This window comes from Aulonocara stuartgranti (assembly GCF_965226115.1).
Source record: "Aulonocara stuartgranti genome assembly, chromosome: 9".
Lineage (NCBI taxonomy): Eukaryota > Metazoa > Chordata > Actinopteri > Cichliformes > Cichlidae > Aulonocara > Aulonocara stuartgranti.
In genome coordinates this window covers 10,994,606-11,007,482 of record NC_138960.1, presented here as the reverse complement: position 1 = coordinate 11,007,482, position 12,877 = coordinate 10,994,606, and the positions used below count along the sequence as shown (strand labels likewise).

The following is a 12,877-nucleotide window of genomic DNA, read 5'->3' as shown; positions in this document are numbered from 1 at the left end:
AAGGTAGTGGTAAAGCATATAGAGGCTTTATTTACCGACCACTATTAAACAACAGAACAGAAGAAGAATACACGATTAACTGCGAAGTGACAGATTGATGAAACATCTGTGAGACTATACAGACAGCTACTTTCAACTTTAGGAAAGAAAAGGAAGGAAAATTATTTCAAGGCCAAACTGTGTCAGGTACAGCTAGCAGAAGACAAGAGTACCACAACTATACATAGTCATTTAAGGGGGGTTTAAGGGTAGGAGGTGATCTTGGAAGTATAACAGTGTAAAATGGAATCATACATTTCCTTGAAATGAGTATCTCCAGTGTAGTTACATTTTGGTATGTGTGTTAGAAGATCAGCATGAAATCAGATACACCAGAGGCTGATCAGCCAGTCATCCATCATGGCCAATCAGCTGAAAACAGCCGACTGGCCCATCGATCTGTGCATCTCTACTTCAGACAAACTTGGAGCGTGGCCGAGCACAGCTCGGCATGTCTCTGCATTTGTGACACTAAGTGGAGAAAACGCTTATAAAATATTAAGTTACATTTCTCCCTCTAACTGTCTGATATTGTCAAACAGGGATAGGGGGGAAATCTCTCTGTTTTAATTACTCTGAATTATGTAAGAGCTAATGATAAAAATAACCTGAGATAAATCAACTGCCTGCAAGGCCCACCTACAGCATGACGCCTCGCAGAGAAAGCACTTACTTTATTGGCTGTCGCACAAAAAACGTTGGCTCATCCATGTAAAATCAATCTGGACTGAAACAGAAAATAATACTCACAAGGAGATAAACAAAATTAAGTCGAGCCTGAGCCATTGTTAATGGCGCTGTCCAATTTGCAGAGAGAATTACTTCAGGGGAGACAATCGAATGGACGAAAGCTGAAGAGCTTTCAGAAATCTTTCTGCAGTAGCCATGTATAGTGCTGAAGTGTGTTACACGTTCCTATTAATTACTCTTATCACCGAGTGACAGGCTGTCCTTCCTGTGAAAATGTCATCCAAAGCAAGAGGAAACAGGAGAAACAAGTGGGGGAATGACAGCATTACAGCCACTTTGTCTGTGAAGACAAATCCAGGAAGGTCGGCAGCAAAGGCTCCATCCAAAAGGGTGAGGTTTTCTAAAAGACCGCAGTCTGACCAGTAATCACAGGGCAGGCTCAGGATGACCTCCCACCTCAAACCACACCTGTTAATTAGAGGAAATACTCATCTGTGTCTACTCTCTAGAACACTTGGTGTAGGAGTAAACACAGCCCTAACAGCTGAGCGAGTGGCTCCAGTGAAAGCAGCACAGTCTCCAAACAGAAACTGTTTAGAAAGATTGCGAAACTGCAGCCAAATTCTACCAGCCTGGAGTGGGACTGCACAGCATGTGCTTTACTGTGACTTTGCTTTTCTTTGAATACCCCTTAGGATCAAATTAAACACTTTCTTTTGGGGGTTTTTCTTTAAGCCTCATTCATTGCTCTTTTCTCCCATGCCGGGCATTCCCAATTGAAGCAACTTGTCAGTTTAAAGCCCACCTGATGCTTAAATCAAACTTGTTGTTGTTGTGCATAGCAGAGTGCAACTTTCGGCAGCCTCGACGCCTCTCTCGTCTCATTTGTGACAAAGACGACAGCTAAATTAGGGACCAGAAAATGTCTCGCATTACAGCAGAAAGCCCACTTTTCACTAGCAAATGAATGAGAACGTGTGGAGGCTTTTTCAGTCCTCCACACGTGCATGAAAACACAGAAATCATAGATATCAAACTACTGTAAGCACGCTTGTGAGCTCGCTGGCATCTTTACCTGACAGGCACAGCAGGGGCTCATCTTGAGGTACTTTGCATTAATATGCACACTGGTGCTGTTGCATTTATTTGTAGGTTGTCAAAGTTAATCAGCTCCAGACCATTTGGCTTCCTGAGAATGACTTATTAAAGTTGAGAGACTTTGAAAAAAGACAAAAAAGAAAAAGAGAGCCACGACCGCTGAGCACATTCACAATTCAGTGACACAAAGAAACAACAGATGCAAGGGCTGGAGGTGGATAATAAGATTCAAGTGGAGGTGGACGACGTGGGAGAAGGGAACGCTCTGCGAGAGAACGATGATGTTAACGCTAATAATGCGTTTTTCACCAGGTTAAATGGTACCGAGCAGCACGGGTTATTATTATTATTTTTATTTTTTTACCAGAGATCAGGTCAGTGCTGCCTCTCTGCCTCTGGCATGCCCAGCTTGCAAATCATGTGGAAATGTGGATGTGGGACTCGAGTCACTGTCAGTACACATGCCAGGATGATCCTGTGCAGCGGCTCCTGTTTGCATGTGTGTGCATGTGTGAGAGAGACAGACAGGAAAGGGGCTGCTGAGCGCAGTGTCACAGCCTTCTCTGGATGTAAAAGGGGCAGACGTGCACGGCAAAAGCCACAGATTAAGTTGCACACCATCTTGAAAGAAACACTAGCAGAAGTTGGAGAGATTCTTTTTAAAAGTCTGAGTCTCAGAGTTCATTGGCACAACACTTGTAGCCTGAAGACGTTCAACTACCCATTAAGCCGGGCGGTCGTTTCAGAATACAAGCTGCCTTTGTGAAGGAACCTTCCCTGCTTTGTTAAATTCTCATCTGGCTGCCCACATTGTTCTCTGTGACCCCATAAGATCTCCTTCCTGCAGAGTGAAGCCTTAGACCTGAGTTTGTTTGTTTTTTGTTTGTTTTTGCAGACACGGGGTATGCGAATGCAGTAAAACCACTAAAACACAATAATCTCGCACATACCCACTCTGAATGTCTGCCCATTGACTTCTGACATCGTTGCTCATGCTGGCTCAGTTTTTAAAATCATAGGGTTATGCATTGTTTACATACCTAGATAAGAGTGGAAATGTTATTTTGTTTGTGTGTGGTTTTTTTTGTTTGTTTTTTTACATTAAGGTAGCCCACATTTTGTTTCAATCCAAAATTCAATGTTTCAGCACTCTGAGAACACAAACAAGCACAAGCTGGGGAGGGAAATAAAGCTTTGAAACCCTCTAACAATACCTGCACTTCCATTCAGAAATGCACATTCCTTGGGAAACTGTCTAAAAGCGGCTAACGAACTGGGTAGAACTACAACCCAGCTGGGCATCTCACAAAGGCTCTGTTGTTGTGGTCGGTGAAACATCAGCACAAGGGACTGGAGTTACAGAGCAACTCTAACACTTTATTATTATTATCATTCTTTTAAATGAGGATAAAAATAACACAGTTTAATTTAACAAAAACCGTGAAGCTGTTGTTGTGCGGGAAAATCTCTTGGATGTCAACAAATCAGTCCTCTTACCTCTACACTGAAAGACTGCTCCTCTCCGTTCACGGCACATAAAATCCACAGCAACAACTGCAAGCATAACGTCCCCATACAGCAGCTATTAAGACATCTCCTACTGCGGAGCGCCAATAAAACCATAGTGACACCCGCTGTTGGAGCTTATTGTCTGCGCTCAGTTTTATTTACAGGCGACACAGAGAAATGGGCAGCGGGAATAAATCCTACACATTTGGCAGCAACATCGCTGATGTCTCGCTGTCTCTCTTGCGGTGCCGAAAGCAGAGGACGGGGGAGTGAAATGGGCGAAGGAGCGGATTCGTCGAGCCCTTGCACCCGCTGCTTTCGCCGCGGTTTCGGGAGGAGGTTATCCCCGGGGAAAGAATCGCTGTTAACGCCTCTCAGGCGCCTCCTGGTCCCACAGTCCCCGGGTCAGTCCTCCGGTACACCGGCCGTTGTTCCAAGCGGACGCGTCCAGCCCGTTTTCTGCACCGCGCGGCATAGCTGCCCGTTTTCAATCGTGTTTCCCACCGAATGCGCATGTGCACACTGGCACGAGCGCCCCCTCCCATCCCCATCCTCATCAAAATCCCAGATAAAAACATAACAGTCCTCATCCTGCCAGTGCAGTTTGACACAAACGTAAGAAGCGCTATTTTCCCACTCAGCGTATTCTGCTATTGTTCTTCTCTTTGGGTAAATAAACACGCAGGCTTCCGTATTTGGCTCCATGGCATTTTTCACATGGCAACAAGCAGGGACAGCTTATTATTGTGCTAATATAACCAACTTTATTTCATAACTTGAGACGAGTAGAAAATTGTGACTGTTCATAAATGCCCCATAAGCTTTTATTATGTAAATATTAAACTGAGTAGCATAAAAGTGCAAGTTAAATATATTTTAAAAATAATAAAATGTTTACATGGTTTTTATATCGTTTTTAATACCTTCTCCCTATACTGCTATGTATATTTAGATTTACATTCTTATTTTTATGATTTCTATCAGCCACAGCCAAGCTACATGTAATGTGCTCCTGTGCCCATGCGTATGGGATTTCTGTATCCATGTTTTAAACCCTCCTTTGCCAATAGAGGGCGATGACAGGCTCAGTGTTCAACCACCACCCTCAGTGTGGGTGTGTAATCCTACTCCGATATCTCCTGTGTGTCAACTTGGCTTCCAGTATAAGGTAATGATGCCATCAGGAGTGTTGTCACCGTAGAGAAAGTGATGTGTTCACGGTTTAAGAGCGCTCCTTTTACAAAGAAACCTTTCATCAAAGTCTCATCTTTGCATTAATAAAAGACTGTGACAAATCTGTGTCATTTATTATTGGTAAACAGAGTTATATTGCCTTTGCAATGGCACTTGGGTCCTCACTAATACACAAAAAGTGTCACATTAAAGAGCCTCTGTTTAATCTCCTCGTATAATAAAGAAGGGGCAGGCATAATGACCCAGGTCAATGATTTTCTACTTAAACTAACACCAGGGGACGAGGAACAAGCAGCATGTGTGCCACAGCAAAAGGTAGGTGAGCCACACTATTAGGCTATTAATGAGAGTTGACTTTGCACACACACTCCAGCTTTATCCTGGGACAAATTCTCACACTAAATGGATAAAACTCCATTTAAAGTTTTGAAAAACACTAGGAGCGTCAGAACAGGCACAGTTTGGCTTGAACCCCGTGTGATCCACGTGAGTTCTGCAGGGCATCATGTCACGCTAACTCTTAAAAAAAACCATCATCTTGCTTATTACACTTCATGGAGGAAGTATTAATTATAGTTTGCAGATGTAAGTTTATTGTATCTGGACAGGAAATGACAAACACTTTGGAGCACTGTGTCAGCTCATAGGAAAGGGTAAAATTTATTGTGTGTCTAACAAGGTGAAGCTCGGACTCATGAATTATTGATTCTTCTTTTGCACAGCTCTGTTCTGAAGTGGTTAGGATGCCTCGTCAGTGATGAGAATGTAGACACCCAGTAGAGTATTTTAAAATTAATGTAACAAGCTTTAATTTGCAAACTTTAGAGATGACGATTATTAATTTACAGACAGACGTCTTGTTTAATAACTTGTAGAAACATCATGAAAGCATGCATGTATATTATGAAATTTAAAAAAAAGCAGCTTCCTGGAAAGCAGTGAAATTACCAGGTAAAGATAAAATTAGATGCACAGTTATGGTAGATGCCTAATGTGACTCACAAATTCCAGGAAGAATTAGCTAGTGGCAATAAAAAAGAGAATGTTAAAAAAAAGACGAGCTGACTCAGAGTACTTAAAGTCTCTACAGGTCGCATAAAATCATAAAAAGTATAGCTCCTATTTAGATAAAGATAACATAATATATTTATGTAATCATAATTATGTAGAGCACATTTGGCCAGATGTCACAGTGTGATTACAAAGCATAAAATGTAATAAAAATCAATCCAGAGATGAAAAAATATGCATTGAAAAACACTTAAATGTAACATTTTATTTCAAAACAGTACACAAAGTACATAAATACATGGAAAAAACCCCCCCAAAAAACAAATCTGCCACACGTGTCTAAACATCCATCCATCCATTTTCTTCCATTTATCCAATTCAGTGTGATGAGGGGACTGGAGTGTAGCCCAGTTGTCACAGGGTGAGAGGCGGGTTACAAAGTGGATAGGTCGCTAATCTGTCACAGGACTAACACAGAGAGACAAACAACCATTCAGGGCCAATTTAGAATCAGCAGTTAACCTAACCCCACTTAATTCATGTGTTTGGACTGTGGAAGGACACCAGAACGCCACACAAAAGACAGAGTGGATTCTAACCCAGAACCTTCTTGCTTTAAGGCAGTACTAACAGTATCAACCACTATGCCACCAGGCTGTCCCATGTCTAAACAGATATGTTTTTATCTTCCATTTAAAAGAATCCATGAAACCAAGTCTTTTAGCAGGTGTGTGGGACAAACAGCAAATTTAGCATATTTGTCTGAGGGTAAAAGACAATACTACAATGCTCTGTGTGCATGAATAAAAATATTAAACTGGATCCTGAACGTGAGGAAGTATTTAAAATAACCCACAAGACTGCCTAAGAGAGTAAAAGCATACTACGATTGTTGATAAACAACAATATGAAGGCATACACGAGCATCTTTAGCTGCACATTTAAAGCTCTAGTCTCAGTTTTCTGAGGTTTGTTATGTTCATCTGAACCTCCGTCTTTTCAGCGGTAGGCCATAAAAAATGGTAAATCATAAAATTAAGGCATTCTAGAAGCCAAGATAGGAGATAAGCTGCAATGACTTTGATGAAAAATAAAGCTAAATATCTATCTAAATTTTTGATAATGAGTACTTCAAAGGCAACAGAAAAAGGCCACCTAGGCACCTTGCAGTTATTGAGTCAGCCATGAACTCCTCAGACAGCCCGTTCTCACTCCAGAGGCTCCTCTGTTCACCACAGTATTATAAAGTCGAATGTAGAGCCAACATCCTAGCTAAATCTGACAGTTAAAGCTTTGTCCAAACTTGAAGGTGCAACTGGAAAATGATCATCAGCAAAGATAAAACAGAATTACCCAAAAAAAAAGGATGAAGTTGTTGCAAAGGCCCAGTCAAAATCCAGACCTCATTCTGACTTAAATGCTGTGGAAGGACCTTGTTAGAACTGTGCAAAAATAATGTCCTGCAAACCAAACCAAAGCTGTAGAGTGGGCTAAAAATTAATCCACAACAATGTTAGAAACCTTAGAACTGACAGAAGATGTGCCTTCTTTTTATCATGACATATACAGGACAGCAAAGGCCCAAGAACTGAGCCTTGTTGGACACCACAGGACAGCGGAGAGGAATCTGATGAAAACCCTACAGAACAAAAGAAGAAACCTCAGTCAATGAAATTAATTAAGGTGATGATCTATCTTGCAAACCCTCAGAAGACGACCTCCCAAACTCTGACTTAAACGTGTCGTTATTTTATTCCTTCCCATATTCTTTTTCTTTTTTTCAGTTTGTTGTTTGGTAAAAACCTCTCTAGAATAAGATCACAGCACACCCTGGCATCACCAAAAACCATAGTTACTACTATAGTATACGTATAGTTATAGTTATAGTATAATATGGTATTGCATTCAGTGGGCTAGAGGTTAACTTCATTTAACTTCATTTAGTAATGAAGGCAGTAATCACTGCCTCTGACAGAAAAATACAGTAAAGAAGAAAGAGGTGTCAAAATGCAGTTGTTGATAATAACAAAGGCGTTCTTGGGATTCATTTTTGAGGAAGAGATTATGTCTGCAAAGTAACCAGTCGAGGCTTCTTTTACCGAGGCTTTAAACTAATACAAGCGATCTTTAGAGCACAGACAGTGGAACTTGAACTCAGTGGCTTTCCACAGTATCTGGGTCCTTTCTTGGGTAGCAGACATGTGTTTATCTTTTTCTGTTCATATAGGATCCACCTCTTTTTGAAAATCCAGGGCTGTGACAAAATTGCTAAAGATGAATGGCAAATTATGAGTTCAACTGAACTCAATTTGAACATTTTCCATTCATAAATCCACTGTGCAGTTATTAGCACAAAAACAACTTCTCTCGTTGGCCATTGTGGTGTCATTTACTAACAGTATGAATACATGTTTTTCCTAGAATATATTGACTGTATGTTCCACAACTCAAAACCACTCGTGTAATCAGTGAAGACGTGTAATTTTTATTGCATGTGATAGTCGATGCTGAATAAACTGCACAAGCACAACCCTGCTGAACTGCTCTGTCACTCATTCTTTGTGGGAGTTAAATAACTTCCTCATTGCATGCTCACTTTGTAACGATGCAAATTTACAATGATTTTTACCGTGTTAAAAATATGAAGTCTTTTCTTTGTCCTCCTTGTGCTCATCTAGAAGTTTGTTGGATGGTTGAAATCATTCGCTCATCCACACTTCCTCTCTCTTTTGGCTAACTCTTTCGCACTCACGTCTCTCTTCCTCTCCACTCCTTAATGACTTCCTCTCTCACTCAATAATCCTGAATACCCTATTTGAAAGGTTCTGGCCCTTTCCAACTGGTCCTCCCACCAGCGCAAAGCCCTGCCAGGCTCCTCAAAGCCTCCCTATGCAAACACGACTATGTCTCATAACTGCTGCATCTGCTCCCAGTCAGACCTCCTGGATCTCCTGGCAGCATGAATTTAAAGCTGCCCGTCTGTCTCCCTTTTTCAAGGAACAAAATAACAATAATAATAATTTTTAAAGAGATATGATGAAGAGAGAGCAGTAGTTGGTAATTAAAGAGTTTCTAATCTCCTTTGGGGATAAGTAATCCCATTACACTTCCACATTGGATAATTGGCCAAGACGTTAAATAGACCACAGTTCATCAGCAAAATGTAATTTGAAACAGGTATTTCCCTCACTTTGTTGGGATTCATGACATGTTTAATTTGTGATGTGCTTCCTGATGTTGGGTGGGATCACACTGGCTCCTATCCCCTCTCCAGATGAAACTCTGGGTCAGCCTAGCACAGCGTGGACTCGACTCTTCAACAAGTTCTCAAATTGATTACTATGTTATCATATGGTACTGAAGCCAAGTAGAAGGAAAACTTCTCCAGTGAGAAATAACTCATGTGTTCCAACAACAGTCTATTTCACAGTTGGACCAATTTACTAGTGTCTGAACCCAGAATCATTTTGGGGTGTTTCTCACAGTTACTTTTCTTTTGAATGAAAACTGATCCGACTCATAAACAAATGTCAGCATTACTTCATTTAATCTTAGAGTATCTCATGCATCTCACATTACAACCATAAAATACAGCTGCTGTTTTTGTCTAAGCTGCTGTGTTGCCTTATAGTTGTGGCAGCCCATACGGAAAAGAAATAGTAAAAACTTATATGTGATTACTCATGAAAGTGGCCACTTTCATGAGTAAATCATATAAGGCTTACATGATTTACTCATGAAAGTGGCCACTTTCGCATTACTTTCATACATTGTTTAAGTAAGTATCAGAAATATACAAGTTTCATTATATAATTTTTCAAGGGATCTTATATCTGTTTTCACACTTATATGCTTTTCATACAAGTTTCACACAAGACAGATACAAACTTTATAAGATTTATATATATCTTTTCCATATGGGAGGTGTGTGAATAAATGCATGTTAACTGTACATTGGTTTTGTCACCTTTATGTAAAGCCCAGCGAAAACCCAACAATCAAAGGAAATATTCTAGGATGCTCGTACTTGGTGATTAGCTAGAAAGTGTTCGTAGACAAATCAGCATCTTCCATGTAAACCATGGTCAAATGTTGCAATTTTCCAGTGGCCAAAGCAATCATAAACAGGTTTTTGGTGCAACACCCACAACCAACTGATTGCATTCAGCGACTGCCAACAAATTCCAGCGACCACGACCCAGTTCCATCGGGAACATTTATTTTTCCCTAGAGACTGGAAGTTTCCAGGGGGTTCCTGACTGAAATTATTTCCCCTACACTGTAAAAACTGTGATTGGGGTTAATTAGAATCTAATAGGAGAGTAATAGTAATTATTACTCAGTAAAAACGTGTATGAGTAGTTTTAATCAAATCTAAGCAAAATTCAACAATTTTGAGATGTTCAGTTATTTAAATTTACACAGTTTTGTTTGGGGTAAATTCAGCAATGGTTTGTTGAGTAGATTTAAAAAAAATGTTTGAGTACTAAAAAAATTTAAGAAATCTAATAGATTTAACTGATGAAAGCATTTTCATTTTAATCATTGTACACTTCCGCCCATAATCCTTTGTGCCACGTGCAGGACACACGCGCTTCATGAGTGGACGTCTCCATTTTGTCAGAGGTAAGACTTCTTAATTTGTTCAAATATAAGACACGGTTTAAACAATAACGTATATCGGTTTTGAGTAAAGGTTTTAAACAGTATGATACGTCGAAATTTTATTAATAATCGTCACTGTAATGATAGTATCGTATTTTTACACAAATGGCAGTTAGTGGACTGCTAGCACAAGGTCACTTTCCAAGCCTTCACGACTGTGTTACTGAACAGCTTTAACTAACCACATGTTTTACCGTATTAAAAAATATCAACGGTATATTCCGATGAGTTTTAACGTCTTTCATCCACGTTTAAAAGTTCATGAAAAGGTTTTGCGGTCAGTTGTGAGTGATTTTGTCAGCCACAGTCAGTTTTTCGAACTCCAGTTTCCAATAATGGCGGCCGCTACTAAGTTTTAAAATTACTCTTAGTAATCTTTCTGGGTCACAAAATAAACTTTTAACATATTTTCAGGCGCGAAAGTAGCTGTGTAAACATCAAATATCTGCTCGGTTTATCAAGATATCGCATGTTTGCAAAAGTGCTTAGACGTTTTCGGAGCATCTGCTACCCACCAGCTCGATAGCAAGCCGGGAGCTCGAGGGTCACTGAAGCCGCTGAGAACGGCACAACTCCCGGCACATCATTTTCAGATCACCGCGGGGTTTCGCTACTCAGTTTAAACGTAATGTATAAGTCACTTAGACAACCTAAAAATGTTATTGTTTGGTTTTTTTCAGTGTTTTATTTGTTCGTGAGTAAATCGGTTTGGCTGAGATTAAAGTTATTAGATTAGATTAGATAAAATAAATCTTTATTAATCCCCCGGGTGGGTTCCTCCTTGGTTTTTACACAGCTGACTAAACGTCAAAAATGATAATGTTGCTTTCCTTTCAGGTAATGGAAGATCCCTCAACTTAAATTCACCTGATCAGCATGGGATTGAAGTTGCAGGCTATCATAGCCAAGGTATTTTCCACAGACATTTCAGCTTGGAATTTTATTTAAAGAATTTTTTTGTCAAATTTCATTTGCATGGTGCACAGCTCCACTAATTTGTTTGCATGTTTTTGTCAGTGCAAGAGGACGCCAGGACGTCACTGATATAATTAACAACACAATTATGGGTTTCATGTTTTAATTGTATTTTAAATACATGTCTATTCTTAGTAAAAAAACAAAAAACAAACAAAAAAACACAAGTACAGGTATTGCTGGGTTTTTGTTTTGTCCCAAGAAGGAAAAACCCTTTCTGACGAACATAAACTAAATTAGATAAAAAAACTAAATGACTAAATTAATGTAATTTACTAAAACGACACATTTAAAGATTGAACCTGTCAAGCATGTTGACAATACCTTTGTGTTGACTGTCAGCACCCAGGCATGTGCATTAACATCAGCTAATTATCGCACATAATGCTCCATGTGATGATAATTTGATATTTAACAGTTTTTTTTAATACTGCCAATTCTCACAGTTTTGTCTTAATAAATGGTCACTTATCTGATGGTAATTTTTGGAATTCTTGCTCATTTTCAGTCACCAAGCAATCCTAGCAATAACATAACCAGAAATCTGGTTATTCAGTGCTTGATGGTGTACCTTGGGGAGTCCATTGATCAACTGATCAAAGAGTACAGTGTAAGTGTTGAAGTAGAAACATTATTCTGTTTTTGTTATTCATATGTGTTTGTCAAGTTTCAAATAATTTGAGGCATTATCATGTTTTATTTGTCATTCAGCTACAGGATGTGTCCAGGAAATATTTCATGTGTGCAACTACAGTCAGAAAACCCATGTGTTTGTTGTTTCAGGATGCTGATGAGGATGGTGTGTCACAAGATCTTTCTGAACAGAGGATGAAAATCTACAAAATCAAGGCTGTTGGATCTGAGGAGGATGACATTGGCATTGTGCTGGAGGGTGTGAGAGTTATGCCTGCTCTGGGCAATTTTCCAAGAGCATGCGCAATGCTGGTTGGATTGACATATGCAGTCGATCTTGCCTATCCCAAAGAGCTAAAATACACCTTGGAAGTATTCCAGAAACTTTTCCTTGAACTGGATTGTGCTAAGCACTCACCAAAAGTGAACAGCCTCAAGAACAAGTTATTGGCTTAAACGAGGACTCTGAAAGAATGAAAGGGAAGTAAGCTCACTGAAAACCTTTGGTTTGTCTTTGTTAGATGCAGCTATCTTTTCAGTTTTTAAGTTAATTTCATCTTATTCATATCTTACCCAAATGACCTGCAATGTGTCAGGCTGTATTTGTGCTCTTCATTTTAATTTTGTTTTTTATTACCTACAAGTTTCTTAGGAATATTCTGTTTGAAAGGCAGCAAATTGGAGGAATCACTAGTGAAGCTTTTCTTTGTTTATAGTGTATGTTACTATAAAACATTGGTTTAAAACAACTTTAAAATTTAACAGAAGTGCAGTCCTGTAGCTGTAGAAATGTTACTTCCTCTTACATGTGTCTTAGATTTTCTCAGGTTAAACATCCAAATTGGGATAAAAGGTTGATTTACATTATTGATATTCCATGTACATGAGTGAAAAACCTTTGTTCTACAGTTATATTGAGTGATTCGATTTAACAAAAGATTGACAAACTAAAGTTTTTGTTAGTCAATCATAAATAAGTAACAGAGATAAAGGAAACGGTAAAGGATATTCAAATTTCAGGTTCATGTTGATATTACAGTCTAAAGATTAATTTCTTTTTTAC

At 39.3% G+C, this 12,877-nt stretch overlaps 1 protein-coding gene and 1 long non-coding RNA gene across 3 annotated transcripts in view; one reads left to right on the top strand and one right to left on the bottom strand.

Annotated features, from left to right (window-relative positions):
• mmp16a (matrix metallopeptidase 16a (membrane-inserted)) overlaps positions 1–3,892 on the bottom strand; it is a 75,092-nt gene extending 71,200 nt beyond the window's left edge. The window contains exon 1 of one of the 2 annotated variants that reach the window (XM_082547001.1): positions 3,325–3,892. In XM_082547001.1, coding sequence (XP_082403127.1) covers positions 3,325–3,450 — 126 coding nt within the window. In that variant the 5' untranslated portion in view covers positions 3,451–3,892. The remainder of the gene's footprint in view (positions 1–3,324) is intronic. The other variant, XM_082547002.1, reaches the window with a different exon arrangement.
• Positions 3,893–9,823: 5,931 nt separating this feature from the next.
• Positions 9,824–12,220, top strand: LOC309714314. The gene is made up of 4 exons (XR_014278899.1): positions 9,824–10,167; positions 11,044–11,115; positions 11,690–11,791; positions 11,965–12,220. It is a non-coding gene; the product is annotated as an uncharacterized lncRNA (long non-coding RNA).
• Positions 12,221–12,877: the final 657 nt, after the last annotated feature.